This window comes from Filicampus tigris, chromosome 21 (assembly GCF_054856515.1).
Source record: "Filicampus tigris isolate MCC_2025a chromosome 21, RoL_Ftig_1.0, whole genome shotgun sequence".
In the NCBI taxonomy this organism is placed as follows: Eukaryota; Metazoa; Chordata; class Actinopteri; order Syngnathiformes; family Syngnathidae; genus Filicampus; species Filicampus tigris.
The window spans coordinates 8,461,750-8,475,101 of NC_141237.1; the positions used below are offsets into that span (position 1 = coordinate 8,461,750).

At 40.1% G+C, this 13,352-nt stretch overlaps 1 protein-coding gene across 4 annotated transcripts in view; it reads right to left on the reverse strand.

The window, feature by feature from the left end:
- LOC147127483 (partitioning defective 3 homolog) overlaps positions 1–13,352 on the reverse strand; it is a 271,216-nt gene that overhangs the window by 49,918 nt on the left and 207,946 nt on the right. For 2 of the 4 annotated variants that reach the window (XM_086020897.1, XM_086020898.1), the window contains exons 23-24: positions 13,189–13,316; positions 6,525–8,881 (exon numbers count right to left, since the gene is read on the reverse strand). In XM_086020897.1, coding sequence (XP_085877023.1) covers positions 8,476–8,881; positions 13,189–13,316 — 534 coding nt within the window. In that variant the 3' untranslated portion in view covers positions 6,525–8,475. Of the gene's footprint in view, positions 1–3,068; positions 3,197–6,524; positions 8,882–13,188; positions 13,317–13,352 lie in introns of those variants that run through there. The other 2 variants (XR_015084281.1, XR_015084282.1) reach the window with 2 other exon arrangements.

A 13,352-nucleotide genomic window follows, 5' to 3' on the forward strand; every position in this document is an offset into this window, starting at 1 on the left:
AAGTCTACATTTGTGTTGACTTCAAAGCCCCTATTATAAACCTATGGTGAGTAAAACATGTAAATGGAAAACCATTACATACCCTCTTTAAAATCTTATTTACATCATCTGTCCGTTTCGGCAAAGGGTCTGCCTCACCAACAACAAAAAGGAATTATGCCTTATGACTTAAGTACCATGCAGCATTATGTTAACTCATTAAAAACAAGTGTTTTCAAAATGTACCGGGTTTAGTGTTTAAACTCACATTGAGGAAAATATTAGACAAAAAAGGAGCCATTAGCACGTGCAATTATTATCCAGCCAAAAACGTTCCCTTTAGCTAACAACGTCTTTTGTAAAATCCTGTAACCTTGCCGCATTGTTGCTTCTGGTAAGCAAACAATTCATCATCCTTGCTCTGTTACATTCCCAATCAAAGTCAGATTATTGTTTAAAAACCAAATAAACACAAAAAAAAAATCTAATTACATTCACTTAAAGTATGTATTGTTTGGTTTGGGGGCATATATGTAACCAGAAGAACGAGAGCAAAAGTCAATATACAATAATGAAACAATAATGAAAAAAAAAAACTGCAACAAACAACCAAACCAGGGTGATTAGCAATACAAAACAAACATCTAAAGCATGCGGGAGCACGTAGTTCAAATTTAGCATTAATGTCAGAAAGATGTGCCGATGTGTGTTTAATATGCATCAGAGCCACACCATTAACATTTCAGGACCGGGTTGAAGGCTATCAGTGCCTCTCGCCTCCATCGGCTGTGACTGCAACATATGTTTGCCCCCATCCCCCAGCGTCCCCACCTCCCCGAGTAGTCGCCCACAGATGTCAGGATCCCACCACCCCCCCACTATCGTTTAATAATCACCAGTAGTAGACTCCGTACCCCACCTCCTCCTGCTAGTCAAAAAAAGAAAGCCACTCATCTTCTATTTAATCCCATTTGACTCTTCCCGCCGCCTATTTTCCCAACTAAAACCACCCCCATACCTTCCCCATCCTCCCATGCGGCCATCATTCAGCACCTGTGAGGATCCCACTGAGAAGAGATAACTTGATGTGGCGCTCTCTTTCTCTGAGTGGGCTTGTGTGTTGAGTTGAGGGCAAAAGGGGAAGTGTGGGGGTCAGGTAGAACAAAGAGGTTTGTGTGTACGTGTGTAAGACATTGAGAATTTTTGACAGCTATTTCAATCGGCTCTCCTGTGTGTATGATATCTTGGGGGTGTTACAGCCTGCACTCAGGGAGGAAAAGGGAATAGAGGAAGACATTTTGGAAAGTTCAGAGGATGAACTCGAAGCAATGCATTGGGATTGGTATAGAAGCCAAGGAGGGAGATGTGGTGGGGGGATTTCTTTGTCAGGAGTAATTGCTTTCAGCCACTCTACTGTGTAAACTGAGGAGAGATTACAGGATTTATTCCCATGTAGATTTTATACAGAGACGCTTTACTGAACAGGAATATTTTTTTTTCATAAATCCATAAACATCAATGCTGTCATTCTGCAGGATAGTGATGAAGAAAGGGGCATGTGGACTTGATGTCAAACAACTGAAATGTCAATGTAATTGACAGAACTGGATATTGAACACTATCTGGCAAGGAAGCACATTTGGTAACTCGAGCGGTGGGCTCACAAGGGACCCAGTATGCCTCACTTTGAAGCAGTAGAAAAACATGAGTTCTCCCAAGCAATACAAACATCCTTCCATTTTCAACACCGCATAACCTCACTAGAGTCAAAGTTGAGCTACTGTATCCCAGGTGGGGTAGACCCTCAATCACAGGGCACACATAGACAAACCACGCTTCACCCTCACATTTATATTTTTGTATTAAAAAAAAAAAATTATAAAAGGGGACGTCGCATTGTCCTTTAAAATATTAATTCGTTATATATTTGTTTTGATCATTATAAAAATTCCTGATCGCCTCGTTCATGCTATCATCAGTGAGCACTTTCTCATTTGTCAAGCACAAAACAACAGATCAGTACCAGAGCCGCCTCACCTCTCCCAACCCCACCCCTTGTCACCAAGGGGGAGGGGAATACTAATTATATATATAATTACCTAAGTCATAGTTATTCACATATTACACAGAAAAAGTCTGAATTCTTTGGGAGAGATTATTATTATGAGATCAAAACAACAACCAACGCTAATATTTGCATTCATTGCGCTACTTTTCTTTTTGCACAAGGAAACTTCAAACACGAAATTAGCATTTCAAAGCTGGTCAACATGTAAGACTTAGGTCGCACATGGTTATGAATTGTATTTATTTTTATATTTACTTAACCCACTCTCAGGAGTGTATCCTTGAAAGATCGGTATATGTTTGCAGATAACTTCTGTCGACTCCCTAGTGACTCGCATGAGCATGAGATTGATGCCTCATGCAGGGCAGATGCCTTCAAGACACGCGTTTGAGGAATCAAAGGCGCCTTTGCCAGAAAATCCACTTCTGTCGTTCCTAATGGGCTCTTTTACCATGTGTCGCCAATCAAACAGCATCTCAGAACACCTTCTGTTTTCAATCAACCGCTTTGACAGGCTACTTGAAAAGTAAGGGGTCCCGAACGTTCTCGCACTCTGTGTTTGAGAGTGTGGAATACGACAGGTCCTATTACCTTCAAGGAAAAACCCACTTGAGAAGGCCCTCATGTTCAAAAGGTTGTTATTCTTCTCTAATATGCTCCTCGTTTTGTTTATTAGTGTTTTTTTCATTCACTGTTCAATACAGCAAACCTTCTTCCTGTTTACATTCTCGCACCCACCCCAGTGCTGACAAAATCTTTTGAAGGTCAAACGGTTCTCCCTAAAATATGCTGTCGATTTCACATAGTAGATAATAAATACATTTACGGCACTGTAGATAGGGAGGGGAAACAATAAGCATACACTACACTGCCTCTTCTCATATTTTCAGCAAATCTATTATCTATACCTCTCACCACACACGTTTCACTTTTCATGGTCCAAAGAACGTCCTTATGTTCATTCAATACACACTCACCAGATGTTAGGTAATGTGACTTAAGTATTTGTGTGTGTGCGTACCTGCAGCTCAACTGTCTTCTCTTATGCATCTTCCAGAATTTATGACCACAGTTTATCACAGCATTGGATTCCGCTTTCAAATTCCCAGTGATGCAGCAGATTGGTTCTTCGTCTCATAATGGGTGACTCTGACAAAAACAAAACCGGCCAAGTCCACACACACAAGGAACCGATCAATTTCTTTTTCTTTTTCAAAAGTTTACCGCACATATGAAATTGCTTCAAGTAATGCGTGTCTTCATACAAAGTTATGTAGTACAGGGAGTCCTCATTTTACAAACGAGTTCCGTTCCTCCACTGGCAATGTAACCTGGATTTTGGCTATGTTGGATTTCATCGTTAAAGTCGAAATTTACGTCAAAATACTTTGTATAAAAAAACGAAAATACATTCAAATGAAAACCTAAGATGCTGTACTTCCCATTACTGCTGAGAAGTGGATTAAGAAGGACGAGAGGAGGGCGAAAAAGGCAAGGGGACGAAATGGATGAGGAAGAGGCACGGGCGTCGTAAAATCGAACCATCGTATGGTTTACCTCATGTCGTAATATGAGGACTGCCTGTATATAAATGTATACACAACAGAGAATAAGAGCCCCTTTGGTATGCAAACAAAACAAATGGCAGGAATATGAAAAGAGATCAAGTGCGGACTGACGAAGTAGGGGAAATAAAATTGACATTTTCTGCAGCGTTATGCAGCAAGTGGGACTACCTCGTTATCGTCGCAGGAATGACGCCTATGTGTTGTAAACAGAACCACAAGGGCAGCGTTTTCGAATGTTTTCACTCTGGAATGAAGTTTAAAAAAAAAACGATCATAATCGAGCTCCCAAAACACTGGTTTCGTGTGGATGATCATATAACGCATTTGTGCATATACTTCATCTTGTTTCTGTGGGGACGGGGTTTTAACGTACCTTCCTGCATTCATCACCTTTGTTCTTTGGATCTACTAGTCTGGCTTTCAGATGTCAGAGCATTCTTCTGTCACTCATTGACAGTTTTCCATTCATTAGTACGATTGTCATGGAAATGGGGATACTGTCGGACCCAAAGACAGTTTTATTGCCTCCATGGACCATAAAGAAATAAAGGTTTATAGAAGAGCACCCAATATGTTCCATGCTGTGTTGGACACCATGCTGGGTTGAAGCCTGCATTTTATTGGCCTTTAAATCTCAACAGAGCTTTTGAGAGGAGTTTTCTCTAGATTGTTTGATATCCATACTTATAAATCTGTCCAAACTTCAAGATTCAAAAGCATTATACCACAATTTAATCCCCCGTAGGCTTGCTGTAATTCACCTCACATTCTATTCTCTTTTCTCTTCTTCGCCATTCAGAGCACTCTCACTTAGGGCCTATTCTATTGTACCATGCTTTAATGCTGTTGTTCCTCCATCCTCCGTCCCCTGTTGAGCACCCCCCAACCCCCTCACACACTGCCATCAAACTTTCATTGGAACATTGTTTCCGTGAAATTTAATAGAGTACCACTGCATCATATACACAAAACAAACAACCATAGAGTAGGTAATAATGGCAACGTCTTCTGTGAGATAGCTCATAAACATCCCTCCATCTTTCATACTTTATCCTCATTCGGGTTGCGGTTAAGATGAGCCTATCCCAGCTGCCTTTGGGTGAGAGTTGGGATACACCTAGGACTGGTTTTCAGCCTACTGCAGGGCATCTAAATCCAAACAATCATGCCAATCATGCATGCAAAACCATTGTTACGTCCCATAACACCATGGTCCAGCATGTTTGAAGATATGCTAAATTTGATATTGATGCGGTCAACAGTTTGCGCTTTTCAAGTAATGTAAAATATCCAGTGCATTCCTTATTGTCCTTACTCACTCACTTATGAGAACATGAAATAGAAATGGTTTAAAGCACACTAAATGCAAAATAGACTTTACAAAATGAAGTGATTGCTGGCACCGAGGACAGATTTTAAAGAGCATCCGTCTCTGCAAATTCTGGACCGAATGCAGCATCATCACTCACCAAATCTTTCTATTTACATGCACTTAAAGGTAATATTGGAGGAACTGGATTGTGGCTCAGGAGGAATAATCAAAGTTTGAGCTACTTCAGAGACGTTGGTTTTTAACTCCCCACAAGGTATTAAGAGTTAAAGCCTCGCCCAGACCTCTCAAGCTGGATAAATTCCCACTGCTTGGTCTCCTCTCAGGCTTCACCTTAATGTTATCCCCCCCAAAGGTGGTATCCATATGAGTGGAATCATCAAGTGGATGTATTTTCTAAATGGCCAGCTGGATCATTTCAAGCGCTTCTCCATTCCTTTCGATGAAGATAGCTTTGGCAAGGAGTCTGTGATGAAGAGCCGGTGCCGACATCTAAGGCCAGACGTTAGCTTTTCTTTAAACGTTTTTGTCTTCATCACCATGTCAAGGATCACAAGCTGTTTTTAGAAGTTGAGTCAGCTCACAATAAAACTCAAATCAGGAATGGAGATTATAGGGATGGAAGAACTGGGATGATCTAATTTCATTGCATATTTTTATTGCTCCTCCAACCTATATAATGTTTTGACTTGCTGCCAATGACTAGCCATAGAACTGCTGAAGACATTTGATGTTAAAATGATGAGTTATGAGAAAAGGTAAGCGAGGATCTGTCAACCAGATGACAAATGCAGAGACTATTTTCTTTTGGTTGTTTCTGTGTGATGCCAGTAGAAAATTGATGGCTCTGTCAGTCAATGTGGTCAGATAAAAGTACGATTATCAAGCGATTAGCACCCCAAAACCTTAAAAAAAAAAAAGACATTAAGAATATGAATCAGATTCATATATATATATATATATATATATATATATATATATATATATATATGTATATATATACATACACATATATACATATATATATATATACATATATATACATATATATACATATATACATATATATACATATATATATATATCTCCAGTTATTTCTGTTGGATCATTGGAAAGAGCAGACTAAGAAATAAAAATAGAATTAAAAAAAAGGATTATACATTATCATCATTAATGTAGACAGTTTAATTTGTTAAAATTAAAAAGTACATAACAATAATGTGACGCTCCTTTAATAACCCAGAAACTCAAGCTAGTCCTGCCTGCAGCCACGAGCCGGAGGCAGCGGAAAAGCTATGCGGGACAGGCTCTTTAGGCATTGGCTTGCGTTCCATTTTGAGTTTTGTAGTCATACTACAAGCTTTTGTGTACGCTTACATTTACGTATCTTCCGTCCGAGTTGACGAATCACATAAATTTCATGATTGAATGTTCGTATGCACTCATTATCAACACTTCTGTGCGTATGCTTGGTTGATAAATGCGACCTCAGCTCTCCACGACTTTGAACAGGATAAGCAGTTAGAGAAAATGGGTGGTTCATTTTCTTTTGTAAATATAAAAACCTAAATGCTTTGTTTGGAAAAAAAAATGTTTTATTGCATGTACACAAAAGAACAGAAGGTCAGTTCTTAATCATATTCTCTTATAAAAATGAGGATACCATGCTTACACATTATTACACCACCATAGTACCATGTGCATATAATAAATCACAATAAAAGATGGTCACGAATACAACTGAAGCGTAACATTATATTCTGCGCTGGATTGAAAAAAATCCCCCAAAACAATATCACAGAGGGGAATCATAAACATATTATGGGACATTTGCATATAAGGATACTGGTACATGTGTTATGCAACACGATCATAGCCAGTTTAACTCATACACACACACTCTGGCTAGAGAGACACCCAACATGAAAAAGGAAGGTGATGAATAGACGAAACAGCATCAAAGAGAGTGGTAGCCTTGAGTTTCTAACAGAAACTCTGAGGAATATTTGCAATTACTCCTCTGACTGAATCATCGTCAGAGCTCCCATCTTGTTCTCCTCCTACTCTTCTGTTTTTCTCCAATTCTGAAGCCAAAAGCTTCATATGGCAGGGATGCCAAGACATACTCTATTCATTGACATATTCGGCAACTGGCAGCAATCACAGACACGAAAATCATAGACACTAAAATGTTCAAATTACGCATTCACATGCTGAACGGTGAACAACCACACCAGCGCCGTCATAAGCATCGCACCTAGAAAGAATTGAGTAGAAGCAGTTTGTACTCAATTGATTGCCACAGGCTTATACTTATATTCAATTAAAACTATTTTTTTTTAGTTTATGAATGAAAACTTTAAAATGTGACATTCAAAATGTTTCATCGATTGCTGTGGTAAAGGGATACAAAAGAGTGAAAAAAGATTTGCCCATATTTAGAAAAATATGGTGAGAAAAAAACCCTCTATATTCTAATATTGTAGTCAACATGTGCTCCAAATTGTTATTCATTAGTTTCATTTTTTTAAGCCATCATATTCGCACAAATGAAAGTGCAATACATAGAGTCGCACACAGTGAAAAAAAAACCATCAATTATTGACAATGTCAAAAACACAGCCAAATGGACCTCCATTAATGGACATAATCATGAAGGGGCGAACCAATTCAGCCCCGTTGTATTCAGCTGATAAAATAGCCACTTTATTCCAGACTGGGGCCACCCACTGCAGAGCTGGTGCGTTTCCCATGTGACCACCCTGATAAAATATTCAGTAAGGAACAGCTCTGACACCTCAGGGCCAGCAGGCTTCACTTACATCCCAATCATTCCGGACAAGGCCGGGGCCAAACCTTGCCAGCAAGGTTGCCGTTTCTTGCTCCTTGCAAAGCATGACAACAAAAAATGAATACAAAAGGGCTGCATTCATTTTTAATGAGGTACATTAATTACCGGTAATAACCCTGACCTGACTCAATTTATAAAGCTGGAATCCCTGGGTAGGCCAGACAGGGTCGGAATAATATAGTTCTGGAGCTGGGTTTTTTTTGCAGTCGGGCGCAGGACAGAATGTGAAGAAGAAAACGAGAAAGCCAAGCAAGATGAAAGAAATCAAGCTTTTGGTTGATGTGTGGTGAGAAAAGCATGGATTTCTCACGTCACACAAACACTGTAGATAATCTCTACATAACCAATTACCCCACAACGGCAAACTCTCTCAGGTTGCTATGTAAAAGTCCAGCATTTTGTTCTTACTTCTCATCAGAATGTCCAAAAACACAAAGCTGGTATCAAAAGTGTAATCGTGGGGAAAAAAAAGGCACTTGTTGTATGCACGTATTCTAGATAAGAAAATATTACAAGACTTTATTTTACATACAGATAAAATGAAAATTAAATATCAATACTCAAATAAAATTCTTAATATCACAGCATTTGGACTCCTTGCTCACTTTTTTTTTTTTTTTAAATGAAAGTTCTATAAAATCAGTCCTAACTTTCCTTTATGCTCTTTGCTTTGTTGGTTTCAGGAATAAAACTGCCTCCCTTTCTCTGCACCCTGATGAAGCCGACTGAGCCTGGCAAGCTGAGTTGGGGATGGGGGAACGTCCTGTCTGTAGGGACCTTTTGATTTCGGTGGATTCGGCAAGGGGGCTTGAGTGTGGTCTCTACTACCGGTGATAGAAGGACCTGGTTCAGGAGTTAGACAGGCATTGATGGCCTCCTGCTCTCTGCGTCGTTGCTCCTGTCTCAGCAACTCCTGAGTCTCCAAGAGCACGCGAGTGTTAAAGCTGGAAGCTGCCAGGTAGCCGTTATGTGATCCGTGGCTGCCAGAGTGACGTGGGTTGTCCTTGGCATCCTGAGAGCCGTCTGGTGGTGTGTAGGCCTTGTCCCATGTGTCTTGGGACACGGTGCTCAGATTCTTACGTGGCCTAAACACAGAGAGTGAAAAGTGTGTTGGGAAGAATGTGAACAGTTATCTCGTGCCTTCATGTGTGGGCTACATTTGACGGACTCTGATCATTATTCCCAATAAAATCAACCAAATAAAGCATTGAGTTAAAATGTTGCCATGGGTGACTGCATAAAGTGGATGTTCATTCTTATCAGTCTTATGCCACTGAACCCAACCTCAAAGACACAGACAAGGGAGAGGGACAGGGAAAAGACATTGGAATCAAATTGAACTACAAACTATTAGTTCCACATTCTAAACATGAATGATTAAAAGTACAAGTCTGTTTTCATTCATTTGATATTTGGAGATGACCGGACGACCCAGAAAAACCAAAATACTAACATCTTCTCTTGCTCATGCATGCCTTTGACAAATGTGGCCAAGAGCTATGATAGGCAATTGTTCAGTCTTTGAGCTAAAGTGTTAGATCTGTTTTTCCATTATTAGGATCCATTAGAGGAAACGTGCCTTGGAAGACCTGTGACAGCGCTCCTTACGTCAGGTTGCTAAGAAAAAACACATTAACACCTCACTGACCTGCTGAAAGCTTAAAAGGCTTTTGAGCTCAAAGTGTTCAAGAGGGAAACAAGCAGCTTTGAAAAGGTACAAGCAAAAAACAGACTATTGAAGTTTTTTTTTTGTATAACTGTTTTTATCAAACTGCAACAGGCTTGCTATGTGAAACCCTAAAATGTAATAGATTTAAAATAACATTTGAGTCCTCATTTTCACCACCAAGTTGCAGAAGCTGTAGTTGCCATGGAGCCTTCTGCTCCATGCCAGCGATGATGGAGTAGATTATGGTGAGCGGAGACATATTTAGAAGGTCTGTGAAGGGATTAAGGTAAATGTCGAGTTGACAACAGGCAGACAACAGTATGATCCCTGTTAAGATTGTTTACAAGGAGGAGTTATTTTTCTTTTTAACAGCTGTAATTTCCACTTCAAATACCATATTTTCCGCACTATAAGCCGCACCTTTACATATGCCGCACCCATTCTATTTTAAAATAATAATGAAACAAACATATATGAGCCGCACTTTTATATAAGCTGCACACATCTATGTTGAAAAATTTGATACTTACTGCATTTACAGAACAATTTTGAACTGTAAATGTATATGTATGTACCTGAAGAGATTCTTTCCCAATAGTGCCTTTTAACACAGCAGCAACTTTGCTGATTAAAACGGAACAGAACCAAGAGAAAATAAAGTACTTATCTTCATTTCACTGCCCGCTGCCACTTGAGTTTGTCAGCTCTACCTCCGCATACCACGTAATTCATAACCTATTGCATAGCACCCTTGCCTGTTGAACTCCTCAACCTGCAGTCACATCCTGTTAGTGGCAATTGTATTGTATTGTAATTCCGGTTAGACCACCCCTAGCGGTGGAAGAAAAATCCACCGAATAGCTGCACCTTTATATAAGCCGCATGGTTAAAAACCTAGGAAAAAAGTAACGTCTTATAGTCCGTAAAATACGGTACATACTTTAATGCATTCACTGGCCACAACATTAGATACCCCCGCTGAACATCATGTGAGATTAGCAAGTATGACATAATGGCAGTGTTTTGTTGGGTTAATATTTAACTTGATGATCACATGTGGTCAGTTTCGTTTTACAAGTATAACAAAAATGGGAAATGTGTCTCGCAATAGGTTCATTAAACGAGGAGAAATAGAACACTGAGGGCAATACATATATGACCTACATAGCAAACACAATTTGTACAATGATTGTGGTCATCAAATATTTCAGTTTTTGAAACGCATGTGTAAATTGATAATTGCAATTGTTTGAGCAATGCTCATGAATGCTCATCTCCAGAGGCCAACATAGCAAACAGCTCTGCTTGAATTCTACATGCAAACAGCTGCAAATGCATTTATGTACTGACCATGTGAAACTCAAGCTTATTAGCTTGTTCTGCTCTGCTCTGCACGTGTGTGTTTGTATAAGTGTAAGTAGTATGCATGTGAGGATAACATTGAGCAAGGCAGATGTAAGGCCAGACTGCGGAGCGAGCCGTACCACATGTTCCACATCAGGCTTTCGCTGTCTCGTTGAGCCAACATGCATTTACACCCTGGCTTGGCTTACAGAGCTGCCAACACAACTCATGAGGGAACTGCTTGTTTGGAAACTCTGTGCGCCTGTCGCGCAAGGCAGCTATCCACATTTCTGGAGTGACAGTTTACTTTTTATAAAATAAAATTTGAGAAGGGTGAGGATGAGAGAAAAAAAAAAGACATTTTCCCACAGGAATGTACTCATGATTGATGCATAAGTAGAGCACTCTTATCACTTCTACTCCTGAGCCAGAATCTGTCACTAAGTAGATTAAATTTACAGACAGAGGGGGTGGGGGAAATATATTACCCCACAGAGAGAGTTAGCTCTAGAGTGACAGAATATAAACAAAGGCAGGAACTTAGTTCTCAGGAAAAACTTGTGGTTGCAGGGTGTTTCTTTTAAACAGCTGGGAAAAATCGGAGTTCATAAGAAGGGCATAAGCACACACGTGCACACGTGTGCATGAACTCACACACACAGGCCAGCAGACTGGCATCGGTTCTATCATTCCAATATTATATGAAAATCCTCAGCACTAGGTACCCCGGCACAATCTAATAGGAGAAGCTGTAACAAAAACGTTTGATAAAATTGTTCAGATTTTACTGACACTATCATTCATGAAATCATATGCTAACTTTCATTATTTATTACTCAATTCAGAAAGCGCACCAAATGTTGTGAATAATGACGTACATCCGAAGGTCTCCAAAGCAAATGTAAAATGTTTTCTTCATGGTACGGAGGCTTGTTTCTCAGGTATGCAGGAGCTGCTTGAGTAGAAGGGTGAGCCGCTGGCCTCCTTTAACCTCCCCGCTGTTAAGAATCTTATCTTAACTACATTCATGTGTGTGTTATGCGTGTTGTGTCTCTTTCAAGCTAATCAGTGGTCTCTGTTTCCTACTAACATGCTTGTTCCTCGCCCACCACTGCCTGCCGCTGCTAATCCTGCTCGAACAACAACCCTTCATTAGTGCTCTTCCAATCCTCACATCCCAGACGGCGAGCTTAGCCTGTCTGTCATCAGATATGCAGCTACCATGGCTTTTTCTGGAAGCTCTTTTGGGAATTTACTTTTCACTTTAAAAGGGAATTCCTGAGGAGAACAAATGTCTCAAAATGGGGAAACTGAGGAGGATTATGGTTATTAATCTCGGGATATAAGGCATTTGCCATAGTCTAACACGAAGCCTGAGCTCACACAAGCGCCTGCTAAGTGTGGTAGGAGATTATGGAAGGAATGCATATCAAAATCCACCATAGTCAGTCTTTTATTACCGGCCAGATGAACTTTCCCAAGAGAAGCGACTGACCGTGGGAGGGGAGCCTGGGAGTCAACTGTCACATCACATGCGATGCCAGCAGATAACACCTATGAAAGGAATGCAACGATTGGTCTGGCCGATACAGACCACATTGATTATGCGTCCATGTGGACCGCAAATCCATATCCACAGACGGAAACATGTTTTAATCGACCCAAATGTGACTGTTCAGAGACAGCAATGGAAATGAAAACAGGATGGCATCGGAAAAATGATGTGTTTGTGCAGAAGAAGAGAGCTGAAGCCATTAAAATAAAAGTTTCACACAAAATGAATGGATCAGTCACCACAATACATTCTGAATGCAAGAATCGGTTACTAAATAGGAATTGCACAGAATGGAATTCAGCTTTAAATGGCATGTCAGAAGAATACAATGTGACAATTGTCCAGAAGTAATTGCTGTGTTTACATTTTTGACTACAGAGCACCAGAGGATGGTGAAGAAGAAATAACATACGCTATATAGAGAATTGACCCCCAACCTCCTAACACTAAAGATCAGGATTCAAAACACAAACACACATAACAGTAGGATGGCAACGGATGAGAAGAACAGAAAATTGAGGACTCGTGTCAGGCTCAAGTTCAATAAGTGGGATTGCAAAAGTAAATTTGTTTTGAAAATAATGCACAGGTGCGAAGGAAGTGAGGGATTTGGATTTGTGAAGGGACAAGGCTGAGTTATTCATTTGACCATTATTTTTTTTAAAGATTATTGAATTAAATGATCTGGCAAGATAAAATCAGTAGAATTTTAAAAAAAAATGGGGATAAATATGGTGCTGTGACAGAGCTTGGTCATATAAGGTCAGGAAAGGCAGAGGATGCTTTCATCGATGCATGCATACTGACAGACAAATGAGACTGACCGTGGCAGAGAATTGTATTGTCTCTGGGCTTGGCGAAAACTGCCTCCGTCCTCCTGGTGCTGTTTTTGGACTTGAGACTCCATGGTTACCGAATGGCGCCCACTTTGCATTTCCATCCCGTTACTAGACTGCAATCGAAAGAAACAAATGAAGAAGAGCACTAG